General features: G+C 45.0%; 1 protein-coding gene across 1 annotated transcript in view; it reads right to left on the bottom strand.

Moving 5' to 3' along the window:
- dnah5 (dynein, axonemal, heavy chain 5) overlaps positions 1-13,548 on the bottom strand; it is a 428,506-nt gene extending 414,958 nt beyond the window's left edge. The window contains exons 1-2 of the mRNA XM_041183995.1: positions 13,384-13,548; positions 8,312-8,446 (exon numbers count right to left, since the gene is read on the bottom strand). Coding sequence (XP_041039929.1) covers positions 8,312-8,446; positions 13,384-13,548 — 300 coding nt within the window. The remainder of the gene's footprint in view (positions 1-8,311; positions 8,447-13,383) is intronic.
- Positions 13,549-19,154: the final 5,606 nt, after the last annotated feature.

The following is a 19,154-nucleotide window of genomic DNA, read 5'->3' as shown; positions in this document are numbered from 1 at the left end:
TAAAAATAGGAGAGGGGTGAAATATAAACTGGTTTAAGGTGGGGGGTTAGAGGGAGAGAAGTGTGGGGGGTTGGTTGTAGGGACAAGCAAGCAGTGATAGGAGCACATAATCAAAAGATGTCACAGACAAAAGAACAAAGAGGTGTTGAAGGTGGTGATATTATCTAAGAGAATGTGAGAATTAAGAACAGATGGCAGGACACACAAGGTACAGCTCTTGTGGGGGTGGGGTGAAATAAGACTAACAGGGCATAAAAGGTATAGATTTAAAAATAATGGAAATAGGTGGGAAAAGAAAAATCTATATAAATTATTGGAAAAAACAAAAGGGAGGGGGAAGAAACGGAAAGGGGATGGGGATGGAGGAGGGAGTTCAAGACCTAAAGTTGTTGAATTCAATATTCAGTCCAGAAGGCTGTAAAGTGCCTAGTCGGAAGATGAGGTGCTGTTCCTCCAGTTTGCGTTGGGCTTCACTGGAACAATGCAGCAAGCCAAGGACTGACATGTCAGCAAGAGACCAGGGTGGAGTGTTAAAATGGGAAGTGACAGGGAGGTTTGGGTCATTCTTGTGGAGACCCCAGGTGTTCTGTAAAGCGGTCGCCCAGTTTGCATTTGGTCTCTCCTATGTAGAGGAGACCGCATTGGGAGCAACGAATGCAGTAGACTAAGTTGGGGGAAATGCAAGTGAATTGCTGCTTGACTTGAAAGGACTGTTTGGGCCCTTGGATGGTGAGGAGAGAGGAAGTGAAGGTGCAGGTGTTGCATCTTTTGCGTATGCATGGGGAGGTGCCACAGGTGGGGGTTGAGGAGTAGGGGTGATGGAGGAGTGGACCAGGGGTGTCCCAGAGGGAACGATCCCTATGGAATGCCGCGGGGGGGTGAAGGGAAGATGTGTTTGGTGGTGGCATCATGCTGGAGGTGGCGGAAATAGCGGAGGATGATCCTTTGAATGCGGAGACTGGTGGGGTGATAAGTGAGAACAAGGGGGACCCTATCATGTTTCTGGGAGGGAGGAGAAGGCGTGAGGGCAGATGCACGGGAGATGGGCCGATAGAGGTGTAGAGGGATTGGACGTCCATTGTGAAGAGGAGGTGGTTGGGACCAGGGAACTGGAAATTGTTGATGTGACGTAACGTATCAGAGGAATCACGGATGTAGGTAGGAAGGGACTGGACAAGGGGAGAGAGAAGGGAGTCAAGATAACGAGAAATGAGTTCCATGGGGCAGGAACCGTCTGACACAATCGGTCTGCCTGGACAGTCTTGTTTGTGGATTTTGGGTAGGAGGTAGAAGCGGGCCGTCCAAGGTTGGGCGACTATCAGGTTGGAAGTGTGGGAGGAAGATCTCCAGAGGAGATGAGGTCAGTGACAGTCCTGGAAACAATGGCTTGATGTTCAGTGGTGGGGTCATGGTCCAGGGAGAGGTAGGAGGAAGTGTCCGTGAGTTGACGCTCAGCCTCCACGAGATAGAGTCAGTGAGCCAGACAACAACAGCAACACCCTTGTCAGCGGGTTTAATGACAATGTTAGGGTTGGACCTGAGAGAACGGAGTGCAGTAATTTCAGAGAGAGACAGATTAGAATGGGTGAGAGGAGCAGAGAAATTGAGACGACTAATGTCACGCCGATAGTTGTCAATGAAAAGATCAAGAGAAGGTAAAAATCAAGAGGGAGGGGTCCAGGTGGAGGGAGAATATTGGAGGTGGGTAAAAGGATCCATTGAACGGGGAAAGGATTCCTGCACAAAGAAGTGAGCACGGAGACGAAGGCGGCAGAAGAAGGGTTCAGCATCGTGCCGAGCCCGAAATTCATTGAGATGAGGGCGTAACGGTATGAAGGTATCTCTGGGACATAAAACGTTTCTCGGACTGCTGTTCCCGTCGCATTCTGAGATCCACACTCAGTGCCATGCGCCGCCATATGAACACACTCGAGCTCTCCCTCCAGCAGCACTGCCGCACCCTTTTTCAAAGCTGTGCATGCCCCCAGTTTCATTTTATTCTTCGACTCATCCGAATCCTCAATAAGAAACTTTTTCTCTTTTTCTCAAGTGCTAAGGAACGCAAGCTCCAACAACTCATCGACACCAACACCCATCTAGGACCCTCCACCTCTGCCTGTCCCTCCGTCCCCACCCCATCTTCCAATCCCAGCCCCAGCCGTGTATTCACTATACCCCCTGACCTTCCCCTCTCTGACGCTAAACGTTCAGTGCTCAGCAAAGGACTTAGTTTCATACCCTTACGCCCTCATCTCAATGAATTTTGGGCTCGGCACGATGCTGAACTCTTCTTCTGCCGTCTTCATCTCCGTGCTCACTTCTTTGGGCAGGAGTCCTCTCCCCATCCAACTGATCCTTTTACCCACCTCCAATATTCTCCCTCCACCTGGACCCCTCCCTCTGGATTCTTACCTTCTCTTGATCTTTTCATTGAGAACTGTCGGCGTGACATTAGTCGTCTCAATTTCTCTGCTCCTCTCACCCATGCTAATCTGTCTCTCTCTGAACTTACTGCACTCCGTTCTTTCAGGTCCAGCCCTAACATTGTCATCAAACCGGCTGACAAGGGTGGTGCTGTTGTTGTCTGGTGCACTGACCTCTATCTTGCGGAGGCTGAGCGTCAACTCGCGGACACTTCCTCCTACCTCTCCCTGGACCATGACCCCACCACTGAACATCAAGCCATTGTTTCCATAACTGTCACTGACCTCATCTCCTCTGGAGATCTTCCTTCCACAGCTTCCAACCTGAGAGTCGCCCAACCTCGGACGGCCCGCTTCTACCTCCTACCCAAAATCCACAAACAGGACTGTCCAGGCAGACCGATCGTGCCCCACGGAACTCATTTCTCGTTATCTTGACTCCCTTCTTTCTCTCCTTGTCCGGTCCCTTCCCACTTACATTCATGATTCCTCTGACACCTTTACGTCAGATCAACAATTTCCAGTTCCCTGGTCCCAACCGCCTCCTCTTCACCATGGACGTCCAATCCCTCTACACCTCCATCCCCCACTAGAATGGTCTGAGGGCCCTTAGCTTCCTCCTCGAACAGAGGCCCGAACAATCCCCATCCACCACTACTCTCCTCCGTCTGGCTGAACTTGTTCTCACATTGAATAATTTCTCCTTTAACTCCTCTCACTTCCTCCAAATAAAAGGTGTGGCTATGGGTACCCGCATGGGCCCCAGCTATGCCTGTCTCTTTATGGGGTACGTGGAACATTCCTTGTTCCAGTCCTACTCCGGCCCCCTCCCACAACTCTTTCTCCGGTACATTAATGATTACTTCGGTGCTGCTTCATGCTCTCGTCGGGACCTGGAAAAATTTATTAATTTTGCTTCCAATCTCCACCCCTCCATCATTTTCACATGGTCCGTCTCTGACACTTCCCTTTCCGTCCTTGACCTCTCTGTCTCAATTTCTGGTGATAGATTGTCCACCAATATCCATTACAAGCCTACCGACTCCCACAGCCACCTTGACTACAGCTCCTCACACCCCGCTTCCTGTAAGGACTCCATCCCATTCTCTCAGTTCTTCACCTCCGTCGCATCTGTTCTGATGATGCTACCTTCAAAAACAGTTCCTCTGACATGTCCTCCTTCTTCCTTAACCAAGGATTTCCACCCACGGTCGTCGACAGGGCCCTCAACCGTGTCCGGCCCATCTCCCGCGCATCCGCCCTCACGTCTTCTCCTCCCTCCCAGAAACATGATAGGGTCCCCCTTGTCCTCACTTATCACCCCACCAGCCTCCGCATTCAAAGGATCATCCTCCGCCATTTCCACCAACTCCAGCATGATGCCACCACCAAACATATCTTCCCTTCACCCCCCCCCCAGCGGCATTCCATAGGGATCGTTCCCTCTGGACACCCTGGTCCACTCCTCTATCACCCCATATTCCTCAACCCCACCTACGGCACCTCCCCATGCATACGCAAAAGATGCAACACCTGCCCCTTTACTTCCTCTCTCCTCACTATCCAAGGGCCCAAAGCAGCAATTCACTTGTATTTCCCCCAACTTAGTCTACTGCATTCGTTGCTCTCAATGTGGTCTCCTTTACATTGGAGAGAACAAATGCAAACTGGGTGACCGCTTTGCAGAACACCTGGGGTCTGTCCGCAAGAATGACCCAAACCTCCCTGTCGCTTGCCATTTTAACACTCCACCCTGCTCTCTTGCCCACATGTCTCTCCTTGGCTTGCTGCATTGTTCCAGTGAAGCCTAACGCAAACCAGAGGAACAGCACCTCATCTTCCAACTAGGCACTTTACAGCCATCCGGACTGAATATTGAATTCAACAACTTTAGATCTTGAACTCCCTCCTCCATCCCCACCCCCTTTCCGTTTCTTCCCCCTCCCTTTTGTTTTTTCCAATAATTTATATAGATTTTTCTTTTCCCACCTATTTCCATTATTTTTAAATCTATACCTTTTACACCCTGTTAGTCTTATTTCACCCCACCCCCACTAGAGCTGTACCTTGTGTGTCCTGCCATCCATTCTTAATTAGCACATTCCCTTAGATAATATCACCACCTTCAACACCTCCTTGTTCTTTTGTCTGTGACATCTTTTGATTATTTGCTCCTATCACTGCTTGCTTGCCCCTACAACCAGCCCCCCACCCCATTTCTCTCCCCCCAGCCCCCAAACCTTAAACCAGCTTATATTTCACCCCTCTCCTATTTTTACTCAGTTCTGTTGAAGGGTCATGAGGACTCGAAACATCAACTTTTTTCTTCTCCGTCGATGCTGCCAGATCTGCTGAGTTTTTCCAGGTAATTCTGTTTTTGTCACAAGAAAATTAAGCTGCTTTGACTCTTGAGTCACAAGAATGGGTGGAAGGCACATATAGCTACCAAAGTGCTGCCAAATCAGAAACTCCAACCCCTTGCCAAAGTGTTACCAGACTGCTCAGCAACTTGCCATGTAGGAAACCCACAGCAAACTAGAATCTGAACAATAGGCAAGCTGCAAAGGGACTTTCAATTGTGTTTAAACATTTATACATTTCAGTTATGAAGAATTACAATTATCATTCATTTTCTGTGCAGCTACTGTGAGAATGGATTTTATTTATATTTTGGGGGAATATTCTTATATTCTGTAAAGAAGGCTGGGTGTCTGTGTGTGATTTAATTAAGCTGGGCAAGAGTTTGATAGGAGTCAGGTTAACTGGGGGGTTGGAAACCTGAAAAGGATAAAGGTGTTAAGTTTGAGGTACAAGTAAATAGGTTAGATCCAACATTTGCATTTTTATAATAAGTTGAGGTTGTTTGAATTTCAAAGGCGAGTCAAAGGTTAAGGAAAATGTTTGCATCTTGCAGGAGCTCATAGGTAAACAAGTATTGGGAAAACGATGGTCAGGATTTTACATTGGTCAGGCAGGCTCGGCGGGAGCAGTCGCAGATCCCACAGCCGCCCACGATCAGCTCCGCACCACGATTTCACGCGGGCGGGCCGATTAAGGCCCACCCTGCATGGATTGTGAGCAGTAGCGCTGAGTGCTAACTCTGTGGGCACGGGGAGGAGGGAGAGTCAGGTCCAGCGTTCTTTTGCGCATGCGTGCGAAAGAGCGCTTCAATCTCTCTGAGGCAACTTCATGCCTCAGGGAGATTGAAACGCTTTTTTAAAAAAAATAAGGACAGTAAAAATTTAATGAAACATGTCCTCTCATGTGACTGTATCATATGGAATGGGACATGTTTTTATTTTCAAAATAAAGTTTTTATATAATCAGTATTAGCTTTAGGAAACCTCATCCCGCTCGTGGATTTGGTTTCCTAAAAAATGTAAAGGCTACTTGGCCTTGTCGCCTACCCGCCAACTGTTAGGTTGGATGAGCAGTGTAAATTTGAAGTTAATTAGTTCATTAATGCTCTTAATAGGCCTTTCAATTATCGGTGGGTGTGCAGCCGACTCTGGCCACGTGCCCGCTGAACAAAATATCGCGAGATAGCACGATGACATTGGGACGCACGACCTCATCGCGCATTATTTTACGTTGGCCGAATGTAAAATTCTGCCCAATTGTTTGTTGACCCAAAAGTAAATTCAAGACGGAAAATGAAAGCTTTTATAGTTGCAAGGGTTTGAGCTTCAAAGTGGTGTGTGAGAACAATGAAACAAAGATGAAAGGGAAAAAAGGTATATTAACGTTACTGTGGATAGCTATTTAGATAGAGATGGTTATATCGCTGTTAAGCTGGAGATAGCTAGAGACTGTTGGAGCTGTTTGAACTATTGGGAAGTCTTGGGCTGCAGCAAGCAGTTTTATTCTGAAGTAAATTACACTGCAAAAGGAAAGAGGGTAAAGGTCATATTGGTACACCTTTACTGAAGCTATAGTAGTTTGTCTTGTTTTATATTACTGGAATTCACATTTAACTGTCTGAAGGGAGTATTGCCTAGAAAATGTTTACTTGTGGGTTTGACTAAGTGGAGAGTTTTTCGCGGAATGTTTTGTAAGACTAACCATAATTGTGTATCTGTAATCTTGTGTATTTAAGTTTTCTTTTCTTCCTTGTTAATAAAACATTTAATTTTAATTTTTAAAACCCAAAAGTGTTACTGGCCCTCTTGCTGCTGAGGTTGGTACATCCTCTTCTTGCTATCAATACAAAATGCAAAAAAAAGGTTGTGGCCCATAAGCCAAGTTTCGCTCTGGATTTGGTTTGCACAGCAATTAACACTGGCTGTAGTCATAACACTACAATACCCAGAATATACCATGACAGCAACATCAAGGCAGCCAGGCAAACTGCAAGGAATATCGTAAACATTATAAGGTTTAATTATTAACTTTTTTTAAACATTTTTACTGTAAAATAAAAAAGTTAAACAAACAATGTTGTTTATCTGAAACATTCACTCCGTTTCTCTACACAGATGCTGCCTGACCTGCTGAGCATTGCCAGCACTTTTTGCTTTTATTTCAGATTTTCAGCGTCTGCAGTATTTTACTTTTGTATAAGAGGAGTTTTATTGCTGGTGTAAACTACTGTAACAAAGTTGCAGTCAGTCAAGTCTTGAACATGTCAAATGACCAACTGTCTGCAGTGTAGGTCACTCAAAACTGGAGAGTCAATAAAAAGTTCCTTGGCTCAGAGTTATATCAACAGCAGATTCAGCAAGAATACAAATCCACCATGCAATTGTGGAGAAAAGTATCTTAAAACCATAAAGACTGAGAAAATGTCAAAACATTTTGGGAAGGAGAAGAAAAAGATTAATAAACAAAATACTACAAATCTACAATGGACACTGGAGCAAAAATGATGATATATCTAGAACTGAAATAAGCCTTTGTGGATGTATTGTATCTTAAGCAAAATTTGTAAAAGTATAGATAAGTAATACTGCAAATATTATAGGCCAGAAATTTGATGGCTGTGTTCAGTAAAATATTGCCTAACTAATTTGCAAACTAACCAATTGCTCTTCATGACTCCCCTGCAACTCTGAAGACCATTAACAGCTCCCATTTAATCCTGATTGCTCCTCATCCACTCTCCCAGGACTTCAATCAACACAATGACTAAAAATTGAATTCCTCTTTCTCTGGTGAGATGCCAGTAAAAGAGGGCTAGGGTCAATATCGGGTGGACTTTTGACTGTTAGATCTCTTATCTTTCATTAAGAATAAGTTGTATACTAGTATTATCTTGTGCTGACTGTGAGATATATTATTTAGCATTGCTGAAAAAAAGAGACATGTCTAAGCATTTCATCTTGCACTCATCAGTGCACTAACCAGCTCTGGAAGCTACATATATTAATACACAGGGCCCTGTTCTTTGCTGATAAAAAGAGCATGTACACACATTGCACCTGTTTCAGCTAAACAAAGTAAGTGACAGCCATTCACTGACTCATTCCTCAGGGCAATGCCTTGACCAATCAGGGTCAAGCTACCTGATTCAAATTTCAAACAATGCTTGGCAGTTAATGGTCAGTCATCATCAATGGTGCATTCACCAAGGCAACGCCACTTGGCAACCAATCAGTCCTCTCTGCACATATAGTATAAATTGTCTTCCGCTTACATGGTATTCTTGTGAGTGTCCCTATGAGTGCAAGACAAAAAGCTTAGACGTGTCTCTTTTTTAGCAATACTTAAGTTCTGTACTACCAAACAATTATATATTATTATTTAGATACATTTGCTGCATTGGTGATAAAGAAAAGTACATTGAAACTTTGGCTGCAACAAGACTGTGGCAAATATCTGCAATCATATTCCAGGTCTTGAACTTTATTCTTCTTGTTAGCCTAAAACATTTCAATAATGCTTAAGTTTACCTGGGAACCTTCCAGAATGGCATCTTCCACCTCAGCTTTCTCCAGTCCAAGACATGAAGCCACAACCTCCAAAATGTAGTCATGTCTACTGTCCAACTGAGCCCTTTTGGCTTCTCTTTCCTCTTTTAGCTTTTGCTGTAAGAGATATAGTTTTACAGTTACAAAACTTGAAAAAAACCAAGAAGGTTCTTACAAACTTAATGTTATTCCTTCTCCTTATTTAAAATTGCATGATTACAAATGATTGTTTTGATACCTATTCTCATTCTAATACACCTACTACACAAGCTGCATATGATAATTCAAAAGTACAGTAAAATTGCACATCTCTTGATTTAGTTAAACCACAAACATCTTTCTGGATTTCAAACATTGACTTTTTACATAAGTGATTACTCATTGGTGTGTAAATGGATGCTCCTCATTACTAACTACTGAAAAAGCAATAAAATTACTAACTTCTAAAATATACAGAGTTATAAATTCTTACTTTAGAATTAAAGGTGCACCTATACATAGCGTTAAAGTAAACTTATCCAGCATGAAGACAAAATCACCATAACTATATATTGTAGTATGTCCAACTGGTCGATTTGATGCATCTAGTGTGTGGATGAAGAGAGTTAGTGTGATTTCCACTCGTGTGCTAGTTTGAGTCTCATTTTCAAGCTATACTGCTGGCTAGCAGCAATGTCAAAAAAAAAGAGCCAAATGCATAAGTCCCTCACTGTTAATCCACTGTCTCTCCATTAGAAAGTTCTCAGCTGAGCTTCCTTGTGGCAACACATGGAAAATTGGTCCCTGTGGCCCTAGGCTAAAGCTTCAGAGGAACTCTGGCCCCTAGACAAGCATGTGGGCATGCCCTGGCACTCATGAAACAAACTCCAAACTTTGGGTGAATAGTTCCACTATCTTGTGGTTATCTCAGGAGAATTGAAGGCTAAGGGAGTAAACTCTGACAAAAAATGTGGAATGGAACCCAAAGATGGACTGGTCTTTCCAGCAACTCCTGTAACCAAGCCAGTGTCAAAAGTGCTTTGCATTCCTTTGGACTCATGCAGGTGGAGGGGGGCATTGAGAGGAGGATCCTGACATTTGGGTATCCCGGGGCCTCCATAAATTTTGCCCAGACTCTTGCCCTGGAGAGGACACTCCACTTTCACTGCAGAACAATCATACAATGAGTAACAGCAGCTAAAAGTGATAAGCCCAACTCAATTGGAACAAAGGGCGGGTGTTACAGGCTGTCTTCAATGGTGGGAGAGACCATAGCGTCCCACTGGTCAGCCACCACCCCCTTAAGTCAGGCAGCCTTGTGGGTGCTGAGGTGCCACAGACCATCTGCTTCAATGGGTGCTTGGAGCTTGAGTCTCTGCTCAACAAGTTGACGGAATGCATTGCACCACACAAACAAGCAAAATGAAAGAAGATGCCAGCTCTTCAACTGGCAAGCTGAAAGGTCAGGATCATGGGTATAGGATTGACAGATGACATGCAGCTGGTTGATAATGCATGCCTGACAGCTGTGATCGACATGGAACTTGGCAAGCTGAACAATGACATAGCTTCCCTCCAAGAGGCCAGGCTCGCCAAGAGCGGGTCACTGAAAGAGAAACATTATACATTCATCTGACAGAGGATGAGTTCAGAGGAAACATGTGAGCAATGTGTAAGCTTCGCTGCAAGGAACTCTCTACTCTCAATGATACAAATGGTTCAGAACATGATCCCTCCATCCGTCTCCCAACTCAAATAGCACCAGTTAACCTCAAGAGTATCCATGCTCCAACCAGTGCTCCACTACAGAGGTGAAAGGCCAGTTCTTTGGGGAATTTGAAACTGCTATCAGCAGAATCCCCAAGATAGAACATCTTTACCTACTGAGGCATTTCAAAACAAGAGTGGGCGCGAGTGAACTCTTTGGCCCTCCTGCCTTGGATATCATGGCCTGGGAAAGATACATGAGAATGAGCAGAGATTACCTGAACTTTGCTACTATCATAAGCTTTGTGTAATTAACACCTTTCAGAACAAACAATGTCACAAGGCATCCTGGAGACACCTAAAATCAGGGCACTGGCACCAGTTAATTCTGATCATCACCAAACGCATCTGTGAACAGCATTCTGAACACATGTAGCTACTGCAGCGCTAGCTATGATACAGATCACCCCCCTGGTGTGCTACTTTTTTAGGAGCAACCCTTGAGCCAGAATCTTCAGGTCGGTAAGCAGGGGCGGGGCCCACTTGCTGACACGTAAAATGACGCGCGGTGAAATCGGGCATGCATCCCAATGTCACCACGCATCATTCAGATCTTGAGTTCAGCGGGCGTGCACCGGAGTTGGGTGCATGCCCGCCGAACTGTCAAAGGCCTATTAAGGCCACTTAAATAGTAATTAAACTAATTAACTGAGCAGCCCGTCCAACCTTAAGGTCGGCGGGCAGACAAAGAGCTCAGGTGGCCTTCGCATTTATGATGAAACCGGGATGATGTTTCAGGAAGGTTTTTAAAGTTTAATAAAAATTTTAAATAAAATTCATTGACATGTCCCAGCTGATGTGACACTGTCATATGAGGGGACATGTCTTAAAAAAAATTTTTTCTTTATTAAAATTTTCAAAAATCAGAATAATCACCCTGAGGCAGCTCTGTGCCTCAGGGAGATTTCTGCACTCTTTCACATGCATGCTCGAAAGAGCACAGGCCCTGACTCAGCCTACTCCCCCGCCCGCATAAGGAGTACACAGCGCTTCCAGGTGAGCGTCATGCTGGGCGGGCTTTAATTGGCCCGCCCACGGAAAATGGTGGCACGCAGCCGATCACGGGCGGCGATCAGCTATGCGCCCGTCTGCACCTGCTCCCGTCCAACCACCCCGACGAGGAGAAAACTTTCCCCTTGGAGTGTTTCATTCAAACCACAAATGCTTCCCTCATATCAACATCAGCCATACTGCCTACATTAAAAAAGTTTCAGCTCAATTGAGCAGACGTTCTTCAGCATTCCCACACAGAGTACAAAAGTGAAATGGAACATACTTTGAGACACCTTCTACAATTTCACACCCTCAGCTCATGGGAAGCAAGAGCAGAAAAATGCTTACTGGTTCGAGGCTGACATCACTGTGATGGAAACTGTCATTGAAGCCAAGCAACTCAATCTCAATAATTACAAGAGAGATCCAAGTCAGAAGACTCTGATGCACTAAGAGCTGCTCAAAGTAAAGTCCAACAGACTGCTAGGCAGTGCACCAATGACTACTGGATATAACTTTGTCAGAATATCCAGGCCTCCATTGACATAGGGAATGCTAGAGGCATCTATGAAGGGATTTAAAAAGGCAACAAGTTCATCAGTAAAGAGAACAGCTCCATTGAAAACAAAGGTGTGAGGGTCATCACCGACTGCAATAAATAGTTGGAGAGGCAGCCGCAACATCAGGTGACCCCACCAGAGATGCTGATACATTTTTAAAGAGCTGCCAACACTCTGGGAACACAGCTGAGCACAGCCCATTGGACCCACCCTGCCCTGCCAGTGTGAGAAGGCCTATTGGTCAGCGAAGCAGGCATTCTGAAGGCTGCAGGAATGAGGCACTTGATAACATGGCAGAATGAAAATCTCACTTGGGCCCACAGTTCAGGGATGACTCCCTGCAGGTTCTCCTCCAAGCTAATTAGTAAAGGCAGGAGGGTCCACTTCCCCAGGGATAGGAGGAGGAGTCCTTCCCACCTAAGTCAGGATGGAAGTCACAGAAGAGGTCAACCAGCCATGGGGTCAGCCAGAGAACCTGGCTGCAGTACTGCAGGTCAGTCGATGGACTTCTCTGTTCTGCCAAGGTGAGTACCCCACACCTCAGTTCCCTTAGGGTTTAAAAATGGCTACATGCAAGGGTGCATTGTTGAGGAGGGAAAGCCTATCCCATCAATGGCAATGGGTTCAGGCTGCAGCAGCTCCTCTAAAATGAATGGATGTAGCTCAGTCACGGATGCCCATCAGTCAGTGGTGAACCTTGCAAAGGTCATTCTAGAGTGTCCAAAAGCAGTACTGGTATGAGTGCCTCCAAGATGAACAGCTAAACTGCCATCCATTTAGGCACTGTACATATTCTTGTTCGTGCTTGAAGATCTGATGGAGATTCCAAAGCGTATACACACCCTGCTTCAGACAGTGGAGGAATCTATCCAGGCCATCCTCCCCTTATCTGTGGCCTCCTCCATCAAGATGCAGGTGACTCATTGAGAACCACATCCGCAGATTGGTTACTGTGTGCTGGAGTTGATGGCAGACTTCTATGTGATCACCTTGTCCCTGTGGTCAAAGCACTATCATCAAAATGGAAGGGGACTAGGCACCTGGAGTCTCCACCAGTTCCTCATCCATCTCAAATCAGCAGGGAGGTACAAGTGTGCCTTGAGAGGGAGGTGGAGCAACTATATTCCACATCTGAGGGCACCTCTCAGGGTGCTTCAGAGTGTGGGCATTAGTCCCTCAGTCCCTCTGCCAGTGACACCAGAGCCTCAAGTTGTTATGATCTCAGAGGAGGCTCCTGCAGCTGTGTATGAGCACCTTAGCCTGCCAAGGCCCTCCAGGCCTCAGGCAGCCAGAGTAAGGCCACCAAGGTCATCCCAAGCCACAAGGTAGCAAGGTCAGTGGCCTGCCTCCATCACAGCTAGCAGGTGAAAGGTGAGCACCATGTAGGAGCACTCATAAAAGATGCACTTGGGCATCACAGGTGAAGGAGTTACTGCTTGTCTCTAGTTAAGTTCATAATAAAGGTATTCTACATTACGGTAAGATTTCCATCCATTACTGGTGGCCCTTGGAAATATAGGAGTATGGCTCCAATGCAGGTTATCAAGGGCTGATTGGGAGAGACCACAGCGCATACGGTCATCGAATTACCTATAGAAAAGTGCAAGGTGTCATTGCGCGCAGGAGCCTAAGCTTGCAACCAAGGTAAGTAACAACCATGGAGGGTGAAGGTGGACTGTTATTTGATTCGAAGGTTGAGGTATGAGGGTCATCTGAAACATGTTTGTATAAGTGCCTCCCATGTCTCCCCAGCACCTTTATCATTGCACCCTCCATTATGCCTCTCATGATGTTCCAGATGCAGTGCTGGACATCAGCTTCCTCATCATCTTGTTCATCTGAAGGTGCCTTGTGTTCCGCTACATTCCCATAGGCCTGGACCTCCTCCTCTGTAGCACCAGGTAAAACACAGCCAATCATGATCCAGGAGAACCTCACTGGGGATACTGAAGTGCCACACCAAATGATCCAGGCAACTGAATTTCATCTTGAGCAGTTCTATTGTCTGTTCGATGGTGGCTCGGGTCACCACTTGGCTGGTTGTATTTCTCCTCTGCCTCCATCCTAAGGGCTCCACACTGGAGTCAGTAGCTATCTCTTTAGTGAGTTGCTAATTCTGTCAAGAATCCAACATTGAGGGCACTCAGTGGGTGTGAAAAACTCAAGATACCTAGGAGTGCCTGAGAATGCAGGCATCATGGCTGTTTCCAATGTTCTGAGAACACACCCACAGTATCCATTGTTGGTGGCTGCAAACCATTTGCACATTGATGGAATGAATGCCCTTTCTATTAAAGAAGGTCACTGGCTGGCCTGGGTACACTTGTTAGCCACAAGAGTACCTGAGTTCCAGCGGTAGTGCCGAATCCCCTGGCTTTCTCAGTGTGACTGCTCGGAGCAATCCAATAATGGATGTATTGGCTAGCCTTCCTGAAGAGGGCATTGGTCACTGTCTTGATGCAATGATGTGCTGCTGACTGGGAGATGCCACACATCTCCAGTGGACATCTGGAATGAGCTGGAAGTGTAGAAAGGGCCACAGTGACCTTAACTGGCACTGGCATTAGGTGACCAGAAATATCAAAGGGGCAACGACTTGTAACGGCCTCTCGGGTGAGGCACAGTCTTCGGTGACATTGGTGCTCTAACATTTGGAGATAGTATGTCCTCCATCTGTACATCCTTGCTAGTGGTACCTTCTTTGTGCTGGAGCCTGTTTGCGGTTCCCTCTGCAGACTTCTGCCGCTTCTCCATCCCAAAGTTGCCCCTGCAGTTGGACATGAGGTTGCTCCCGTATTGAATTCTGTGGCTACAGCTCCTTCCCTCTCAGGTTCTCCTTCTTGCTGGAGGACCTGCCTCATGAGTGGACAATGACCATGGCATGTGTGCACTCCCAGCTCAAAGGCCTCTCTCCCTATTGCCATACCCCATTATTTGTGCATTTTCTATCTTCCCTTCTAGCATTCCAACAAATTGGGGAGAATTTTCTCCCCGTCAGGTGGGCTGGTCAGGAGCAGGCGCGGAGTCAATCGCCACCCACGATCAGCTGTACGCCATCATTTTAAATGGGGGTCCAATAAGGGCCCACCCAGTGTAACGCACACCCGGAAGCGCTCAGCGCTACCTGTGTGGGCGGGGGGAGGAGGGAGAGTCGGGGCCTGCGCTGTGCGCAAAAGAGCACAGAAATCTCCCTGAGGCACGGAGCTGCCTCAGGGAGATTAATTTCATTCTGAAAAATTGAATAGAAGAATAAAAAAAATTCAGACATGTCCCCTCATGTGACAGTGTCACGAGCTGGGACATGTTTATGAATTTTCATTAAAAATTTTATTTAATTAATAAACCCTTCATGAAACCTCATCCGCCTGTGGATGAGGTTTCATAAAAAATGCAAAGATTGGACAGGCAGCCCTGATAATTACTTTAGTTAGATTATTAACGACCTTAATAGGCCTTTGACAGTTCTGCGGGCACACTGCAGACTCTGGTGTACACCCGCCAAACAGAAGATCAGCATGACGCGCGGTTACATCGGAACGCACACCCGTCATTTTACACGTCGGCGTGTGGGGCCCACCCTCGCATGCCAAACAGAAGATTCTGGCCATTAGGTATCTAGATTATATAACTTTCCCTTCTGTTTCTGCGTATAGAATTTTTGTAATTGGAATTTTGTCATTTTTTAAGCTAACTACTGCTTTCTTTCGCTTTTAACCAAATTTTTCCCAATAATTGTGTTGTTTATTTTCATCCTTCCAGTATCTAGTAGTCTGTGTCTTTGTTAATGTGGTGTCTAAGATACCATTGTTTTTTTTAATATTTAATAGACTTATAATTCTATGTTCTGGCTATCAATATAAGATTCAAGGTTTGCTACCATTCCTGCCAACCGTCTTTTATAACACTTGGGAGGTTTCTAGCTTAATTTTCATTGTTCCCTTTCTGCTTACTTTGGTTGATGTGCATTGCAGTTGATGTGGAAACATATGCTCATTAAAGGATCAACTGTTGCAACATAATAACCTGCATGGTGATTAGTCAAATCTAGATCATCCGAAAATAAAGATACATTAAAATGCTGTTTTAAGCACCATGCAGCAATGTTTATTTTGCAGATGAATAATCATATGCTTCTTACTTTTACCACCAGTTCAAATTACTGGTATGAAATTCTAGCTTACAGTGCTTAACCATGTGCTTTCAAAGCTGTTACATGGGTGTTTGATATAAGTGTAAACTGTGACTCACCAACCCCCTCCCTACTGTGTTCTTTTGTTTCTTTGCTTCAGACATTTTCATATAACCAATAATTTAGCAATCACTTTTAACAGCCTTTGATATCCACTGTGTGGTACCACATAAGACTCAAAAGGTAGCTGTTGCTGAAGAAGTCTTGTGATTGATCATTCCTCATTGTACTCCATGTTGTGAAAAAAGCATGCAAGCAGCAGAAAAGCTTGCCCATATTGTGGGTTCCATACAAAACACCTGTTAAGCTCTAAATTCTACAGCACTTAGGTGATTTACTATTGCTGCAGGACTACATTTTCAATAATTAAACTATTTCTGGCTATTTGTGGCAGGGCAAATGAATAGCAGCTGTCAAATGGTTGTCATTTTGTGACAATTTGTTAAATTCAGTTCCTTTTTTCCTTGCTCAACAGAGTTTACAAATAACAGTTGTAGTGGAAGCAACCACTCCCAACTTGATAGATGCACTGTCTGACCCACATTGGATTGTGTTCTGTCCAGTATCAAACAGCTAATATAATTTGAGTTACTGATTCAATCAAAATCACAAATAATGTAATTAGAACTCAGTAAATGGGTTCAAGACCAAAATAGACATGCGAAGATTCAAAGCTTCACAAATCAACAGCACATAATTGAACCTTTTAAAAACAACAGGATAGTGTGCTGCAATAACATTGCTGCTTCATAACACAGAGGAGCCAATACATTATCAGAAACAAAGCCTCAGACAAATAACTAATCCTTATCCCCGAGGCACTGCTTGTCAAGATAACATTTCTAAAAACAAAAAACTGCGGATGCTGGAAATCCAAAATAAAAACAGAATTACCTGGAAAAACTCAGCAGGTCTGGCAGCATCGGCGGAGAAGAAAAGAGTTGACGTTTCGAGTCCTCATGACCCTTCCACAGAACTGAGTGAATATAAGGGGGGTGAAATATAAGCTGGTTTAAGGTGGGGGAGGGGAAGAAGTGGGGGGGGATGTGTGGTTGTAGGGACAAGCAAGCAGTGATAGGAGCAGATAATCAAAAGATGTCACAGACAAAAGAACACAGAGGTGTTGAAGGTGGTGATATTATCTAAACGAATGTGCTAATTAAGAATGGATGGTAGGGCACTCAAGGTACAGCTCTAGTGGGGTGGAAAAACTAGCACGGCATAAAAGATTTAAAAATAATGGAAATAGGTGGGAAAAGAAAAATTCTATATAAATTATTGGAAAAAACAAAAGGAAGGGGGAAGAAACGGAAAGGGGGTGGGGATGGAGGAGGGAGTTCAAGATCTAAAGTTGTTGAATTCAATATTCAGTCCAGAAGGCTGTAAAATGCCTAGTCGGAAGATGAGGTGCTGTTCCTCCAGTTTGCGTTGGGCTTCACTGGAACAATGCAGCAAGCCAAGGACAGACATGTGGGCAAGAGAGCAGGGTGGAGTGTTAAAATGGCAAGCGACAGGGAGGTTTGGGTCATTCTTGCGGACAGACCGCAGGTGTTCTGCAAAGCGGTCGCCCAGTTTACGTTTGGCCTCTCCAATGTAGAGGAGACCGCATTGGGAGCAACGAATGCAGTAGACTAAGTTGGGGGAAATGCAAGTGAAATGCTGCTTCTCTTGAAAGGAGTGTTTGGGCCCTTGGACGGTGAGGAGAGAGGAAGTGAAGGAGCAGGTATTGCATCTTTTGCGTGGGCATAGGGAGGTGCCATAGGTGGGGGTTGAGGAGTAGCGGGTGATGGAGGAGTGGACCAGGGTGTCCATTCTGTTAGCTGTGAGAAACGACAAGTTGGAAAAAATGTAACAACACTAAAGTTGAATTTTAGGCAGATTTGTAAAAAAAAAAGGCCAATGCTATAAACAGCAATCCAGTCATTACCATCAAATTGAATTTAGAAATACTTGGAGACAATAATCGCATTAGTGTTTCATAGTCTGATGCTGATTACCTGGCTAACATTTATCCTTGAATCAATCATATGAAAAACAGATTATCTGGTTACCAAACAGCTATAAGGAAATTCTAAAGCAATTTCTAAAGCAATTTCTAAACCTGAATTCAAATTACATCAATATGAAGCTTAGGATATTTCTTTATCCATACCAGAATATCTAGCAAAAAAAAAATCAACCATGCCATTCAAAACGTTGCTCCAATCGCTTATTGTTTTCCTCTCCCCACTGAACCATTTATTATTCACCTATGAATCAAGCTACTAAGGTCTGAATCTTCGGTTTGGTGAGCGGGGGCAGGGCCCGCTCCCCGAGGCATAAAATGACGCGGAGTGACATCGGGTGTGCGTCCCGACGTCACCGTGTGTCATTTAGATTTTCAGTTCGGCGGGCGCACAGCCAAATCAGCTGCATGCCCATTGAACTGTCAAAGGCCTATTAAAGCCACTTAAAAAGGCAATTAAGCAATTACCTGAGCTGCCTGTCCAACCTTAAGGTTAGCGGGCAGGCAAAGAGCCCATGCGGCCTTCGCTTTTTTCATGGAGCCTCATCCACTGGCAGGATGAGGTTTCATGAATTATTTTAAATTTTCACACAAATTTTTAATGAAATTAATGCACATGTCCTAGCTCATGTGGCAGTTTCACATGAGGGGACATGTCATAAAAATTATTTCTCCACTTTATTAACCTTTCAAACTTAAAACTTTTCTCCCTGAGGCACAGATTTCTGCACTCTTTCACACGCACACATGAAGGAACGCACTTCCAGCTGAGGGAAGCCCCCCAGCCGTACAGGGAACGCACAGCAGTTCTGGATGCGCATCACACTGGGCGGACCTTAATCGGCCCACCCAAATAAAATGGCGGCGCGGACCCGATTGGGGGCGCCAATCGGGTCCGTGCCCGCCCCCACACAACCCCCCAGCGGGGGGAAAATTCTACCTTAAGTGTTGATAAATTATTCAACTTCAGGAGCATTACAATTGAGCCCAAAACTGCATACCTCTGATATTCATGACAACCAGAGATCACAGGACAGTGATAAGGGGTGGGGACCTCATCTAATCTTCCTTTACAAATTGGGAGATGATGAAGTCAATTGTAATGCAACTGTTGCACCAAATAAAATCAGACAACTCAGTACAGACTACAAACCAATCTGGAATGCTCTTGGTCCTTAAAATTTTATCTACTTACTGACTTAGATAGCTGAGCAACCGGGAAACAGTTCATCCTCTTTTCCTACACTGCTATGCATTAGAAATTGCCCCAATATAGCCAAAGGTAATCGTCAACATTTGAATTAATAAACATTAAAAAGGAAAGAGGCAGTT

This window comes from Carcharodon carcharias, chromosome 3 (genome assembly GCF_017639515.1).
Source record: "Carcharodon carcharias isolate sCarCar2 chromosome 3, sCarCar2.pri, whole genome shotgun sequence".
NCBI classification, from domain to species: Eukaryota; Metazoa; Chordata; class Chondrichthyes; order Lamniformes; family Lamnidae; genus Carcharodon; species Carcharodon carcharias.
The sequence above is the reverse complement of the archived record's forward strand: the minus strand, read 5'-3'. Positions and strand labels throughout refer to the sequence as shown.